The sequence below is a fragment of the Palaemon carinicauda genome, chromosome 38 (genome assembly GCF_036898095.1).
Source record: "Palaemon carinicauda isolate YSFRI2023 chromosome 38, ASM3689809v2, whole genome shotgun sequence".
Taxonomy (NCBI): domain Eukaryota; kingdom Metazoa; phylum Arthropoda; class Malacostraca; order Decapoda; family Palaemonidae; genus Palaemon; species Palaemon carinicauda.
The window spans coordinates 60,896,034-60,911,033 of NC_090762.1; the positions used below are offsets into that span (position 1 = coordinate 60,896,034).

The window sequence follows — 15,000 nt, forward strand, 5'->3', positions numbered from 1 at the left end:
GTTCTCCTGTCTGGTCTTCAGCTGCTGATTCTCATCTTAATTTGTTGGACAGAAACTTACGGTCTATTAAATTTCTTATTCCTGATCTAGATATTAATCTCTGGCACCGTCGTTCAATTAGTTCATTATGCATGTTGCATAAGATTTTTCATAACTCTGACCATCCTTTACATTGAGATCTCCCTGGACAATTCTATCCTGTTCGTAATACTAGGCAGGCAGTTAATTCTAATAGCCAGGCCTTCTCCATCACGAGGCTGAATACTACGCAGTACTCCAGAAGTTTTATTCCAGCTGTGACCAAGTTGTGGAATGATCTTCCTAATCGGGTGGTTGAATCAGTAGAACTTCAAAAGTTCAAAGTTGGAGCAAATGCTTTTTTGTTGACCAGGCGGACATGAGTCTTTTTATAGTTTATTTATGACATATTTGTTTTTGATGTTGTTAATAGTTTATATATGACATGTCTGTTTTGACGTTACTTTTTTTAGAATGATTTATTGTTAATTTGTTCTCTTCATTTATTTATTTCCTTATTTCCTTTCCCCACTGGGCTATATTTCCCTGTTGGAGCCCCTGGGCTTATAGCATCTTGCTTTTCCAACTAGGGTTGTAGCTTGGATAGTAATAATAATAATAATAATAATAACAAATCTCCTTCAATAGCATGAGTCTAACCCGGTAATTTCAGTAATCACCATAGTCATGATCTGTTTGGCTGGATGTAAATAACGTAAGGGCCAACTATGCACTTTATATATATATATATATATATATATATATATATATATATATATATATATATATATATATATATATATATATAATACATATCCAGCTAAATAAAAACTTGAGACAAATGAGTATTATTGGTGAGTAAAAGAATTTGGTTTCTGGCCACTACATGTGTCATGATCAGCTTTGAGCATACAGTGTCTCCTTATTTCGTTCTATTAGTAGATAAAGAACATAATATAAGACCCCTCTGTTTTTATTGGAAGCAAATGATTGTGAAGCTTTATTTTGCAAAAAGGGATCCATCCTTGAATCGGTCTAAAGATTTTAGGCTCGGCGATTGTAATTTTCTGAAACTACGTTTTGTAAGGGAGGACTTTGATACTAAACATCTTGCCGATAAGCCTAGGTGTAAATTAATCTAAAACACTTAGACTTTATATGATAGAACAGAACTAAATTATTCTGATGGAGATAATGAAAAGTAGAAAATAATCTACCTATGGGGGTGGATGCCCATAGGAAAACTGAGGACCTTTACAATGTGTACTTCTAATCGATTTTCCGAAGCGCATAATGATATAAGTAGAAAAAATATATCTTTGGATTATTAAAAACTATTTGCATTCAGTTGTTGAGATTATGAGGCTATTTGGATTGTGCGTTTTCGTGTTATAATGATGATGGATAATTATTATTATTACTACTTGCTAAACTACAACCCTAGTTGGAAAAGCAGGATGCTATCCCAGGGGGCTCCAACAGGGAAAAAAGGGGAAATCTCAAAGTAATACTGTTGTCTGTAAGAGCAGAAAAACATCAAATTTAACTGGAAACAGTTAATAGCTCTGTTAGGGCACTTCAGGCGGTGTACTGCAAGCATTACGAAAGGATCTTGCAGCGTCCTCTCATACCCTATCTGCACTCGATGTTCAGCATTTTATTTAACCCTTGTCCCTGTTTCATTTCTTTCCATTTGTTCTCCAATTTCTTTTAATGTTTTGTCCCATATCCCAATGATACCCATATTACATAAATAAGGAAATCTGATGAAATTTCAATATCTGGCAACTATCAAGATCGGTATTTACTAGGGATCGGTTAAATTCCAAATTTCAATCATTAGCCTATAGTTAAAGGAAATTTGAAGTTTATCTAATTTTAACGATTGCATGATTTGTGTAATATGGGCGTCAGTGATATTTTTTTCGGTAAAATCCAAATAGAATTTTATTTACACATCCTTACGCTATAACACATACATGTCTATTATAATGAATTATAAAATAAAATTATCGTAATTATTATATGAATTACTTGGAAATATGCAAGGTCCTTTAAACATTATATATTTAAAGGACCTTGGATATATGTAACAATCAAAATTACGATTTCTGCATATACAGTAGTCTAGAAAGTTTACAATACGCGCCGTTCCCCTCTAGCGGCAGCCAGCTGAAACACCAGAGGCGGTTGTCATGTACTCTTGTTTACATTGCCAGTGATTCAAAGTTGTGAAATTCCGTCCTTGTGACTTGTCGCGTAATAATTTTCATTATGAAACACCCTATATATTAGTGTATATGACCGGATTTGAATCGCGAAAATCTCTTGCCAAAACCAACGTTAGTTTTAAATTCTGTGATATAATATAACCACCGTCGTTTAGTCCAGTCAGTGTCTGTCACCATTATAATCGCCAGTAACTACAATATGTAGAGTAGTCTCATGTTGCATCATTTATTTATATTGTGAAATTTTTAAAGAATTTATTTACAATTTATAGAGAATACGTGTACTTTCCGTCATAGCTCTGTTAGTTTTTCCTCTCCGTCAAACCTAGGCTAACCTAAGCCCGTCTCAAATAGCCTAAGTAACCTATCCTAAATGTTCTTCTTCTTCTTTAGATTGCCCGGAGCTTCTCTCCGGACAGGGGCTTTTTGACGGTGCGTCTAGCCCCTAGGTGGTTGTATCCTAAATGTGGTTTTCTTGCCTCATTGTGATGTGAATTTTCCCAGGCACAGGCTACGTTATAACTTTATATCGTAAAGTGTAAAGTAGTCAGTCGAAAGCGAGATTTTTCGTACGAGGAGTAACGAATAACTGGACAAAATATATTAAAACTTCATGGTAACCGAAAGTAACTGCATACTTGGAAAAGCTAAAACTTATAGGAATAGAGTAAAAGAATCGACCGAGTTGTTGTTGGGTAGCTTTCTGTTTGCACTGATTAGTCCAAGCACTGGCCAATGCAAATTTTCAAGCTTTCGTAATCACTCTTTGAAATGTTCACTAGTTCACTATTATTTTACGCAAAATGGATAAGAATGCTTATAAATAATAGACATTTGGTGACTAAATATCAATTAAACATACTGATTGTTATATGAAATGAATTATAGTAGAGCATGTATGTTTGTGCACACACACACACACATATATATATTATAGATACATGTATATATATATGCGTGTATATATGTATATATATATATGTATATATGTGTATATATATGTATATATGTGTATATATAGGTATATATGTGTATATATATGTGTATTTATATGTATATATGTGTATATGTGTATATATATGTATGTATATATATGTATATACATATTTGTATATATGTGTATATATGTATATATGTGTATATATATGTATATATATGTGTATATATGTATACATATGTATATGTATGTATATATATATTTATTTATGTATATATATGTATACATATGTATATGCATGTATATATATATTTATTTATGTATATATATGTATACATATGTATATGTATGTATATATATTTATTTATGTATATATATATATATATATATATATATATATATATATATATATATATATTTATTTGTATATATATATACATATATATATATAATCTTCTGTGGTATACCATTTGAGAACGACGTTTGATGTATATTATCATAGGGAATCGACAATATTTTGTGATTTTCATTGCGTTATTGAAACAGTAAGCTCTCGTAATGAAATAAAAATTTTAAAGTCGTGTAAATTGTGTATATCACCTTATACACCAACGTGTACAGCGAGTTAAGTCACGCACACGGACGCTTATCCAGTGATATCAAGGATCGCCATAATTAATTAGAATTCGTTCTCTACAACGTCCTTACTTTGGTTCCAGATTCGGGTAAGTGTTATGCATTTATTTTTCCTTTGTAGTTTCTGTATTTTCTTTAATATTATCGTTTATAAACCAGTTGCTGTAGTGTTGGCATGTTTTGTAATATATCGCTTTACAGTTCCTTCTCGTGAAATTTATTGATAGATTGTACAGTTTTACGTCAACATTAACACTGGTCTCGGTGACAGTTCGTTCCAAAAGTGCCGTGCTAGTTTTTGGGTTACGTTGATGTACAAATGCATTTATGTAAATGTTTATGTATGTATTTAAAATACTTTTTACATTTACATTTTCGTTTAAAGGTCCACCATAGTAGGCTGCCTCTGAGCCCCAGATGTGCTTTTAATCGGAATGATACTAACCTAAACTTTTTTTTTTTTTTTTTTTTTTTTTTGCAATGCGATTTAAGAAGGTTCGAGGGAAAGGGAAATATGAGAAGGGGAAGATATTTTATTTGATGTATATTTATTTACAAACTCATTAATTCAGTAGGCTTTCCTTTTAATTCTAAAACTGTATTGAAGTTTGAAAGTTTATTATAAAGATAGTTTAAGACTTTAATGATTCGTCATATCAGGTAAATTCTGTCTTTGAACGATATTAGAAAATTCACAGAAAGAAAATCAATGGCGGAAATGTTAGAATTTTGTCCATGCTAAAAATAGCAATGATTCCAACAAACAGCAATAAAATAAGTGTTAGTGATGAGATCATGTGATGATTAGTTATTTTTGTTCATATCTCCTACATGTATCATTAAGGTTACTGAAAATTTTGAAAACTTGGCAGGCTTTTCTGGTCCTTAGTTAGGTAGTCAAGAATTAATGAAAAAAAAAAAAATATTGCCATGACAATTCCAAACTTTTTTTTTTTTCTTTTAGCCCATTCTTGAATCCTCAAGGCAAACTTTAAAGATTTCATTTCTTCCGTCAACGAAGATGGAAGGAGGTTATGTTTTAGCCCCAGTTTGTGTTTGTTATTTGAGTGTGCGTTTTTTTTTTTTTTTTTTTTTTTTGCCCACAATTTTAAGCGTAGAGTAATGAAACTTGTAGGGATTAACTTATGTAAAAAGCTGGAAATGGTTAAATTTTGGAAGGTCAAAGGTCAAGGTCACGGTCAAGCAAAATTTCCTATTCACGTAATCAGCCATTAGTTTGGACATCGGTGTCACAGAGACTTCAAACTTGGTTCATATTTGAATGCATGAAAATCCACGCCAATTAATACATGTTAAGGTCAAAAGGTCAAGACCAAGGTCAAGCAGAAGGTCGAACAAAAGGGCAAAAGGTCGAGAAATAAGCTGCCGTGGTGGAGGTCTGTGTTTTACTGAGTGTCCCTCTAGTTTTAATAATTATCTACCACCTTTTCACTACTGCACTGTAATTGTTCAGTGGCTACTTTCCACAGGATAAAAGAGAGACTTTAGTTATGGTAAGCAGTTCCTCTAGGAGGAGGTCACTCCAAAATCAAACCATTGTTCTCTAGTCTTGGGTAGTGTCATAGCCTCTGTACCATGGTCTTACGCTGTCTTGGGTTAGAGTTCTATTGCTCAAGGGTAAACTCAGGCACAATATATGTATATATATATATATATATATATATATATATATATATATATATATATATATATATATATCCTTCCTTTCCCCACTGGGCTATTTTCCATGTTAGAGCCCTTGGGCTTATAACATCCTGCTTTTCCAACCACGGTTGTAGCTTAGATAGTAGTAATAACAACAAAAACAACAACAATAATAATAATAATAATAATAATAATAATAATAATAATGATAACATTTTTTTGATAAAAAAGTTTTATAATAAACAGCATTGTTGTTTGCTTCCAATAACTTGGTGCTAAGCGTCTCTTATTCTTGATCACTGGAATGATTCCTAATATTGGGTTGTATTTAGAACATTACCATCAGAGTTTATAATATTCATAACACAACCCGTTCCATTAAGACACACTGAGTCTTTTTAGCAACATAAATAAGAAGAATGAATAAATTTTTATTTAAAGGAATTGAGTAAAACTTCTCTGTAGTTTATAAACGTAGTTTATTGGGCATAAAATAAATAATACTGTCAACAGGTCCACATTAACATACAAGATCAAATACAACCATCCAACGACGCATCCAACGGTTCTGTTGTTTCCGAAGCATTCGAGATAAACTCTGTGGTCAGAGCGGGCACAATTCATGACTTTTGTTTCTATTACATTGCCACCGAATATTGTTCCATGTAATTAACATTAGTCTTACATTGGTGCAAAATTCAAGTTATGAATGAATGTGACATGAAATGTGAAATCATGAAGGAAATGTACAGGTGTGAAACCTCCTCAGGAGGTTTTGTTGTTCAAGTCAAATCTGGCCTTCATTAGGGCAATAATTTTCAAAATAAGATCTCAAAAAAATCGATGTCCTTAGCTTCTTTGTAGGTGATGTCTCTTTACTTATTTTGCCTAAAGCCATTTTATAATGACGATATTGGAATATTGATTTTTTAACTAGATTAAGAAACCATACGAGTGGTCATGAATTTTGGGAAATCGTTAATCACGGAAAGGCTTGCAATTTTCTTTCAAGTGTTTAGACGTGATATAAATAAAATTAAACATTATTGGTTAAATTCTATAAGTTTTGAGTGAGCATATACCGCCAGAAGTTAAATATTTAACATTTAAATCTGGGTACTTTCAAGTTTATCCTCTTGCATTGAACATTTCGTCAATTGGTTTGTATTCAAATAATAAATTCGTCTTTTCATGCATCATAAATTTTTTCCTCTCATAAATGAGCGTCTTATTTCTTTAAAGGTAAACGAGCCTCGGTAAAATCACAACACACATACAAACACACACACACAAATAATAAGACTCGTTTCCATAGTGATTCCCTCCCGCTCTTTAGCACACACCCGACATACAACAGAGACCGTCTGTGATCTGCAAGGCGTCAACGGCCACCGAGGCTCTGTCACTCGCAGGTGCCACGGTCACCAGCACGAGGAAGGACGTCTTGATGTTACTGAAGGACACTCGGCTCATTTCCCACATCCCTGGGGCGCCTCCTAAGCTCTCGCGGATGACCTCGCCTCCTATTGGCATAACGCCCACCTGAGGAGAGGGGAAGAGGAGTTAAGTTTATTTAGCTGGATTCAAAGAGCGATGCCATACTTAAAGTAGAATTTCCAATCAGTAGAACATGAAAACAATCGTTGTCTTTTTTATTTGAAATAAAAGAAACATTTTATAGTGAGTAAAATGGGAATAGATTGCGCTTTGGTTGTGGTTAAAGTTATATATATATATATATATATATATATATATATATATATATATATATATATATAATGCATATATATATATATATATATATATATATATATATATATATATATATATATATATATATATATAATGCATATGTATATATAATGGAACCACTGGCATAATTTAAGGGAAATCGATGGAGTCTTAGTCAATTAAAAACAAAATGGGATGCCATAGTTGAATAGAAATTTCATAAGTGTGAAATAATATGATTATCAAGAATGACAGAAGCAAATATGTTGAGCATCTTACCATAAGTTCGGGAATGGTTGCGTTGACATGGGCGCCTTCTTCTATGTCTCGTCGGTGGGAAACAGCGATGCAGACGTTTTCGGTACTCGGGGGAGCGATCAGCTTTTGGTAGAGCAGCTGGGCGCCTTCGCCTTGCTCGAGGATGGCCTGAGCAAACCGTCCTTCGCCTGATGAGGGGTGGGGGCGGGGGAGGGAAGCATTTTATTAAAATAATGCATTAGGTTTCATGTAGAGTTGTTACACATACACACCCCCTATAGTGTGTGTGTATATATATATATATATATATATATATGTATATATATAAATATGTATATATATACATATATATACATATGTATATATATAAATAGATATATATAAATATGTATATATAAATATATATATATATATGAATATATATATAAATATATATAAATAAATAATATATATATATATATAAATATATATATAAATATATATAAATAAATAATATATATATATATATAAATATATATATAAATATATATTATATATAAATTATATATAAATATATATATATATATAAATATATATATATATATATATATATATATATATGAATATATATATACATATATATATATATATATATATATATATATATGAATATATATATATACATATATATATATATATATATATATATATATATATAAATATGTATATATATAAGTATATATAAATATATATAATTATATATATATATAAGTATATAGATAAGTATATATATAAATATATATAGATATATATATGTAAATATATATATAAATATATATATATATATATATATATATATATATATATATATGTATATATATTCATATATATATACATGTGTGTATGTATATATGTATACATACACATATATATGAGTACAAGTAAATCTATATATATATATATATATATATATATATATATATATATATATATATATATGAATATACATACACACATGTCTGGATATGGGTATACAGTATATTTATATATACACATTTATATGGTTGTCTATCGATGCATATATAAATCTGTGTACATACATATATGTGTAACGAAACAACGTATCTATATAGATAAATACGTATATATAGCTGGTGTAGTCTTATAAAGAGCTTATTTAAAACTGGAAAGAGCCCTTCAGTGTCCAAAGGTAATTAAATGTTATAGAAAAAATATGAAATTTTTTAAATAGTTATCAAAGAATATTCATTATCTAAAAATAAGATGCTAAAACATGTGCCCTCTTGTGTTATAGACAGAAAGTGTCTAAATGAGTCTTTTTAGTTATGTTGTGCGAACATCTACAATTCTTCGTGCTAGACTTTGCATTAAATAGGTAACATTGGAGAAGAAATCAAAACCGCTCATGTTTTGCTCGGATAATATCACTGGAACATGCTTAACTAATTTTATATCAGTTTTTATATAATTTTTTTTATGGACGGACGTTAGAGTCAAGTTAACGAAATGAAAACAAACGTACTCGAACTGGATCCCACCGTCCAATTTGCTCCGACGGGCGTGAATTCGCAAGGAGACACATCTAGGTCGCAAGTGACGAGCACGCCGGGCATCTTCTTCGGTCCTCGGGTGGTGGTGGTGGAACGGCCAAACCTCCGAAGGGGCAAGAGGGTTCCAGCGTCCAGCTCTGTTAGCTGGCCGGTCCCAGATCTGTTGGAGAGATTGAATAAAATCTCCGGTATTTTTCACAAACTGACTCAATCTCTTGGCTTTTAGACTCGTTCTGGCTTTTGCTATTCATGGCAGACTTCCTAAGTCTGTTCTACTGTGTCCAATGAAGGTAAGTAGATAGTAAAGTCGACCTTTTCTCAAAATACGAAGGAGATATGAGGGTATCAGTGTCTATAGTCCATTTCTTTTAGCGAGGCATATTTGCCCCGACTCGCAGCGGTGCCCTTTTAGTTCGGAAAAGTTTCCTGATCGCTGATTGGTTGGATAAGATAATTCTAACCAATCAGCGATCAGGAAACTTTTCCGAGCTAAAAGGGCACCGCTGCGACTCGGTGCAAATCTGCCTCGATAAAAGAAATGGACTATAGTTCTGTCAGATAACTTGAATATCGAAATTTTCGGTTCTGTGTTAGGTCTTACGAAGGGAAGGCAATGCAGAAACTAATGTTTAAAAAGCATTCTAAAAGGCACTGGAAAGTCTTCGTAAAATAATACTGTAGATGTTTCAAAGTCTACAGACAATTTCATATAGAATGTTATATAGGTGACACGCTGCATGTGGGGACTTGAAGTTGAATTCTACGTAAATAATAACTAATAAATTTTTCAAATTATTCTTTATGTTCCATTTACAATACCTATATTTTGTTATTGTTGATGTAGCAATCAGAGTTCCGAAATAAGTGGAATTTAAAGTTTTTGGTTAAAGGTATTTTAGAATAAGTATCGAAAAGGAAAAAAAATATCCTTTATTTTCTTACCATCTTTTAAAAGTAAGATAAAGGAGAGATCGGGGACAAAAGTAAGCGGCCTCTAAGCCTGTACATCGACAAGGTATCCTGCAAGAAACGTCTTTAGGAAGACTGTTTGCAAACATCCGTCAGTTTATTACAAGAAGCCCTTTTGCCTTGGGTGTCTAATATCAAGAATTTCAAGTGTAGTGTAGTTAAATGTAAACACAAAAGAAAGGCAAACAACACCATGTGATGTTTACTTCTTATTTTATCTAACTTCAGCCAATATACACATTTTCAGCATCATCATGACTTATTTGTTGTTGTTGATATGATACAAAATGTGGGATCATTAACATGGAATACAAAGCTTCAACAGAATAGCTTCTCTGTTTCCATTAAACTTTGAAATGCATATGGGAGTGCACAAGAAATAGATAACAAATCGTCTAAATAAAGATAATTTAACAAATAGGTAAATAAAACGTAGAAAAAAAGAAGAAAAAATGCTCGACTTACCCATAGAATAGTTTATCTTGCAATAAACATTGAAATGCACATAAAAGTGCACAAGAAATCGACAAAACACGCCTATATCAAGATAATTCGACAATTAGGTCAATAAAATTGTCGGAAAAAAGGAAGGAAATATTATTGACTTACCTGAAGAGGACAATAGGTTTGAGGCCAGCAGGAAGCGAGTTGATGATGCTCTGTACGCTTGAAAGGGCTTGGGTCCGGATGACCTGAGTGTTCATGCCAGCGCGATGGAGGAATGGCAGTAGATCTGCTGCCTGTGGTTGTTGACCCTGGAAAGGGATGAACTCTTGTTCTTGCTCTTGGGCTTCGAATTCAGCTTCGGCTTCGGCTTCTTGGGCCTCGAACTCTTGTTCAAATTGCTCGGGGTCATGCTGGTGCTGTAGTAGCTGTTGCTGTTGTTGTTGTTGTTGTTGGAAGAATGGGAAAGCAGCAGGGACGTTGGTTCTGAAGGCGGGCGTGGTTCCAGTTCGCTGCTGCAAGACTTGGTTCGATGGAAAGCTCGAGAATGTGGTTGGACCTTCAGAAGAGGGAGAGGTTGTAGTCAAGGGAGTTGGGGTTGTGTTGGGGGTGGTGGCTGTGGTTGTATCCACTGAGGTTGTAGTTGTGGCGGGGGGAAGTGTATTGGTTGTTGGAGATTTAGTGGTGGGTTCAGGAGTGGTGTTATCTGTTGTGATAATAGTTTTAGCAGTCACCAATCCCGGTTTAGGCCCATTGAATATAATTGCTTTGAGATCCTCAGGGTTGATCATGCCATTTCGACTCTCCCTCATGGTGTTAAAGAACGCGATTAAAGCATTGAGGTCGACATCCTCGGGGTTAATACTGTTAATGCCGAAAAAGTTATTGACTGCGTCCACAGCGGAGCTCTGGGGCGAGATGGGCATCAGCGGAATCTCGTTCTCCGCTTCGTTATTGTCGCTGGGCACAGACATGGGTATCATTGGCATGGCGGAGAGGGGGGCATCGTCCCCATCACTTCGCAAAAGTGTTGTGGAATCAAATTGGTTGTCATCCTCTGTAATACAAAAAGCTCAAAAAGCGCCCCTTAACCGTTAAATGCTCACATACACATATACAATATATATATATATATATATATATATATATATATATATATATATATATATATATACGTGTATATATATACAAATATATATATATATTATATATATATATATATATATATATATATATTATATATATATATATATATATATATATATATATACACACACATATATATATATATACAGCATATATATATATATATATATATATATATATATATATACATTATATATATACTTTTATATATATGTATATATACACATTGTATATATATATATATATATATATATATATATATATATATATATATATATATATATACTGTATATACATATATATATATATATATACTGTATATATATACATATATATATATATATATGTATACAGTATATATATACATATTTATACCATGAAGGATTCTCAATTACCTTTGATGCGTATGGCAATGGCAAGTAACTAGGAAAATATATCTTATTTTGGTAAAATAACCACAACAATCTTTTACTATTACAATATTCTTTTGTGAAGATGGAAGATCCCCAAAATTAAAAAAAGGAACATTGAAAGATATGAAAACTCTTTCCCATATGCAACATATATACCAAGGCGAATCCGTCATGGTTATGTAATTACTGCAAAATACAGATGTTAATATGCAGATGTTATACAAATTTAATACGTGTTATTCCACTACAATACCTCACAATTAGGTTACTTTACTAGCCTTAGGCCAGTGCAATAATTATTAGTCTCTTACACAGTCAAATAAAGCATATTATTAATGCAAAACACATATTTGTTACATATCACCCTGTAAATATTTACATTAATGATGCCATCCTTAAAGCATGCAAGAAAAGAAGGGAAATAATGCTACGAATTGTTAAATTTCATTTATAAAAAGTCAAATAAAAGCACACATTTCCCCCTTGTCGAAAAAGTAAGGATAAAATCACTTAAGACTGAAACTCTGTAGCAAATTCTTTTATGGTCCTTCTATAGGGACAGATTTCCTTCTTTCAGAACGCACAATCTGTTGCGTGTTCTAGCAGATAAATTAAAGCTGTCATTACAAAAACCCAATAGACATTTTCAACTATTTATTCATATTTATATATAGAAAAATTGAAGTCACTCATAAATAAGCTTATCAATTTCATTTCCCTTCATGCTTTCCGAATGGCATCAGATTACACTCTTCTGTTAATTGTTTGTTAATTATAAGCTGTTACTGCTATTAATCTCAGTAGTCTTTGGTTTAGAAGTACATGTCTTTTCTGTAATTTGTTAAATTTGTATTTCGTAGGTTAATAAGGTTTATTATTTTATTTAACTACTCGTAATCGTTATTTCATATGCGTATTTTCTGGTCTTTTGTTATTGAATGTATAAATGTAAAAATAAACTTTTATCAAGATTTTTCCATTTAAGATTAAACGTTGTAAAACCTATGGAAATTTATTTGAAAAGATATTTATAGGAACATACTTACCAAACTTGAAACAGTAACATTTAACGTCAAGAAATATTGCAATTACGAGAGAGAGAGAGAGAGAGAGAGAGAGAGAGAGAGAGAGAGAGAGAGAGAGAGAGAGAGAGAGAGAGAGAGAGCTGTATGATATGAAGATTTATTCCATCTCAAGAAGTAATTATAATTATAAAATCTTTAAAATTTCATTTAATAAAAAAGATGTATGCAAATATACTTACCGAACATGAAACGTAAATATATAATGTTACAAAGAGAGAGAGAGAGAGAGAGAGAGAGAGAGAGAGAGAGAGAGAGAGAGAGAGAGAGAGAGAGAGAGAGAGAGAGATTAACAAGTATTTTGGGACACTCACTGCACAGCCCAGGGTATTGTAGAGAGCAAGTGGTACCAGCTGGGCAGGAGGAGCAAGGAGAACCGGCGCGGTACATCTCGCTGAAGATGATGTTGCCTCCTGGTCCGTAATTGCAGGTGTAGAGCTTTTTCCACCAGCTTCCATCCTTGAACATTGTGTATCCGCAGCCGACCTTGTAAGTGTTCCACCACATCATCTGGGTGTAGTGGCCCACTGGAGTCGAAAACCTGCAGAAAGAGATGGGGCAAGTTGTTCGTCACAATTGATCGGGATGAACATATTGAATCTTGTCTTTCTGAGTGATTTAACTCAAGATGTGATCAGAAAAGGACACATAATGTCTATTGGAACACAAAAGTGTAGTTAGAAATGGCTCGTAAATGCTAATAGAATTAAAGTTATTTTTCAAAAAACGGCTTCAAAATGCTAACAAAGCTGGAGCAATGACTAAAGATGGTTCCAGAAAGACTCCTTAGTGGCCAAGGAACACAAATCGTGTAGGACAATGGATCGAAAATAATGCTGTATAGTGGAACACAAGATTCGGATGAAAATTACTCTAAAATTGCACCGAAACATAAATTATGGCTGTAAATAACTTTGAATTACGAATAGACACTAGCTATATTTGGAAATGACTTCAAAAGGAATTTGGATGCAAATTATCAATGAAAGTGTTTAAGAAGGCAGCCTGACTAGTTATGGAAGAAAATAGCCCATGATGATAGCAGATCGCAATGCTTTTTATATTTGCTTTCATTTTTACATTTCATTTTGCGTCCAAAATGTTATACAGAATTGTTCGTGAGAATCATAATGAGGGTTGTTGACTTATACTTTTAAAAGCTCTATGCTTCACGCACTGTGAGCTTGCAAATTACACCGTTTGATAATATGAAACTTATTCACCTTTGGTCTCCCATTCAGATTTTCTTTCTTGTCCCAAACACAGTTATCTTCTAGACCCTCATTGCGTACTGTTGCCGCTTACAATAGATACCTATGGTCTCATGGAAATTTCTAATCACCGATGCCTAGATAAGTAGATCAACGATCTAAATATACTCACTGGAATGGTTGGATGGCACCAGGGCTGAATTCGGCCACCTCATCATACCAGGCTTTAATGGCACGACCCCACTGGATACGGTTATCGAAGTTGCTCTGGAAACTTATGAACAGGTTTTGTCCGACGCCAAACCGAGCTGAAAGATGGAAGAATGGGTCATATGGCAATCCAATTAGGCAAGTGTCGACGACATATGATGCTTATGATGCTGCTTAGCTTCACGGATCGAGTGATCAGTCGTGTAGCGAACTTGGTTGTCTGGTATTTTATTAGTCACAAATTTATTGTAACTGATACAAAGCAAGTATTAATTTTCTGTTTATATACTGTATTTTTTAATGTTTTCTTGCCTCTTAATTTGATTTTAAGATTTATGTGGAATATTACTAAGCTGTCGTTTTATATGTTCTTAAATTAAATATAAAATCTCCTATTAGGCATAGAAACGACTGTTGAAATCAATTGGAAAAACCTGTTTCCCAGAAAGCAAAAAGTAAAAGAAAGTTACTAGTTAAGGTAATACTAAGGCTTTGGAAT

At 32.9% G+C, this 15,000-nt stretch overlaps 1 protein-coding gene across 1 annotated transcript in view; it reads right to left on the reverse strand.

The window, feature by feature from the left end:
* Positions 1 to 5,942: 5,942 nt before the first annotated feature.
* LOC137630666 (uncharacterized) overlaps positions 5,943 to 15,000 on the reverse strand; it is a 72,188-nt gene continuing 63,130 nt past the window's right edge. The window contains exons 4-9 of the mRNA XM_068362280.1: positions 14,464 to 14,599; positions 13,395 to 13,621; positions 10,605 to 10,998; positions 8,999 to 9,186; positions 7,498 to 7,664; positions 5,943 to 7,029 (exon numbers count right to left, since the gene is read on the reverse strand). Coding sequence (XP_068218381.1) covers positions 6,820 to 7,029; positions 7,498 to 7,664; positions 8,999 to 9,186; positions 10,605 to 10,998; positions 13,395 to 13,621; positions 14,464 to 14,599 — 1,322 coding nt within the window. The 3' untranslated portion in view covers positions 5,943 to 6,819. The remainder of the gene's footprint in view (positions 7,030 to 7,497; positions 7,665 to 8,998; positions 9,187 to 10,604; positions 10,999 to 13,394; positions 13,622 to 14,463; positions 14,600 to 15,000) is intronic.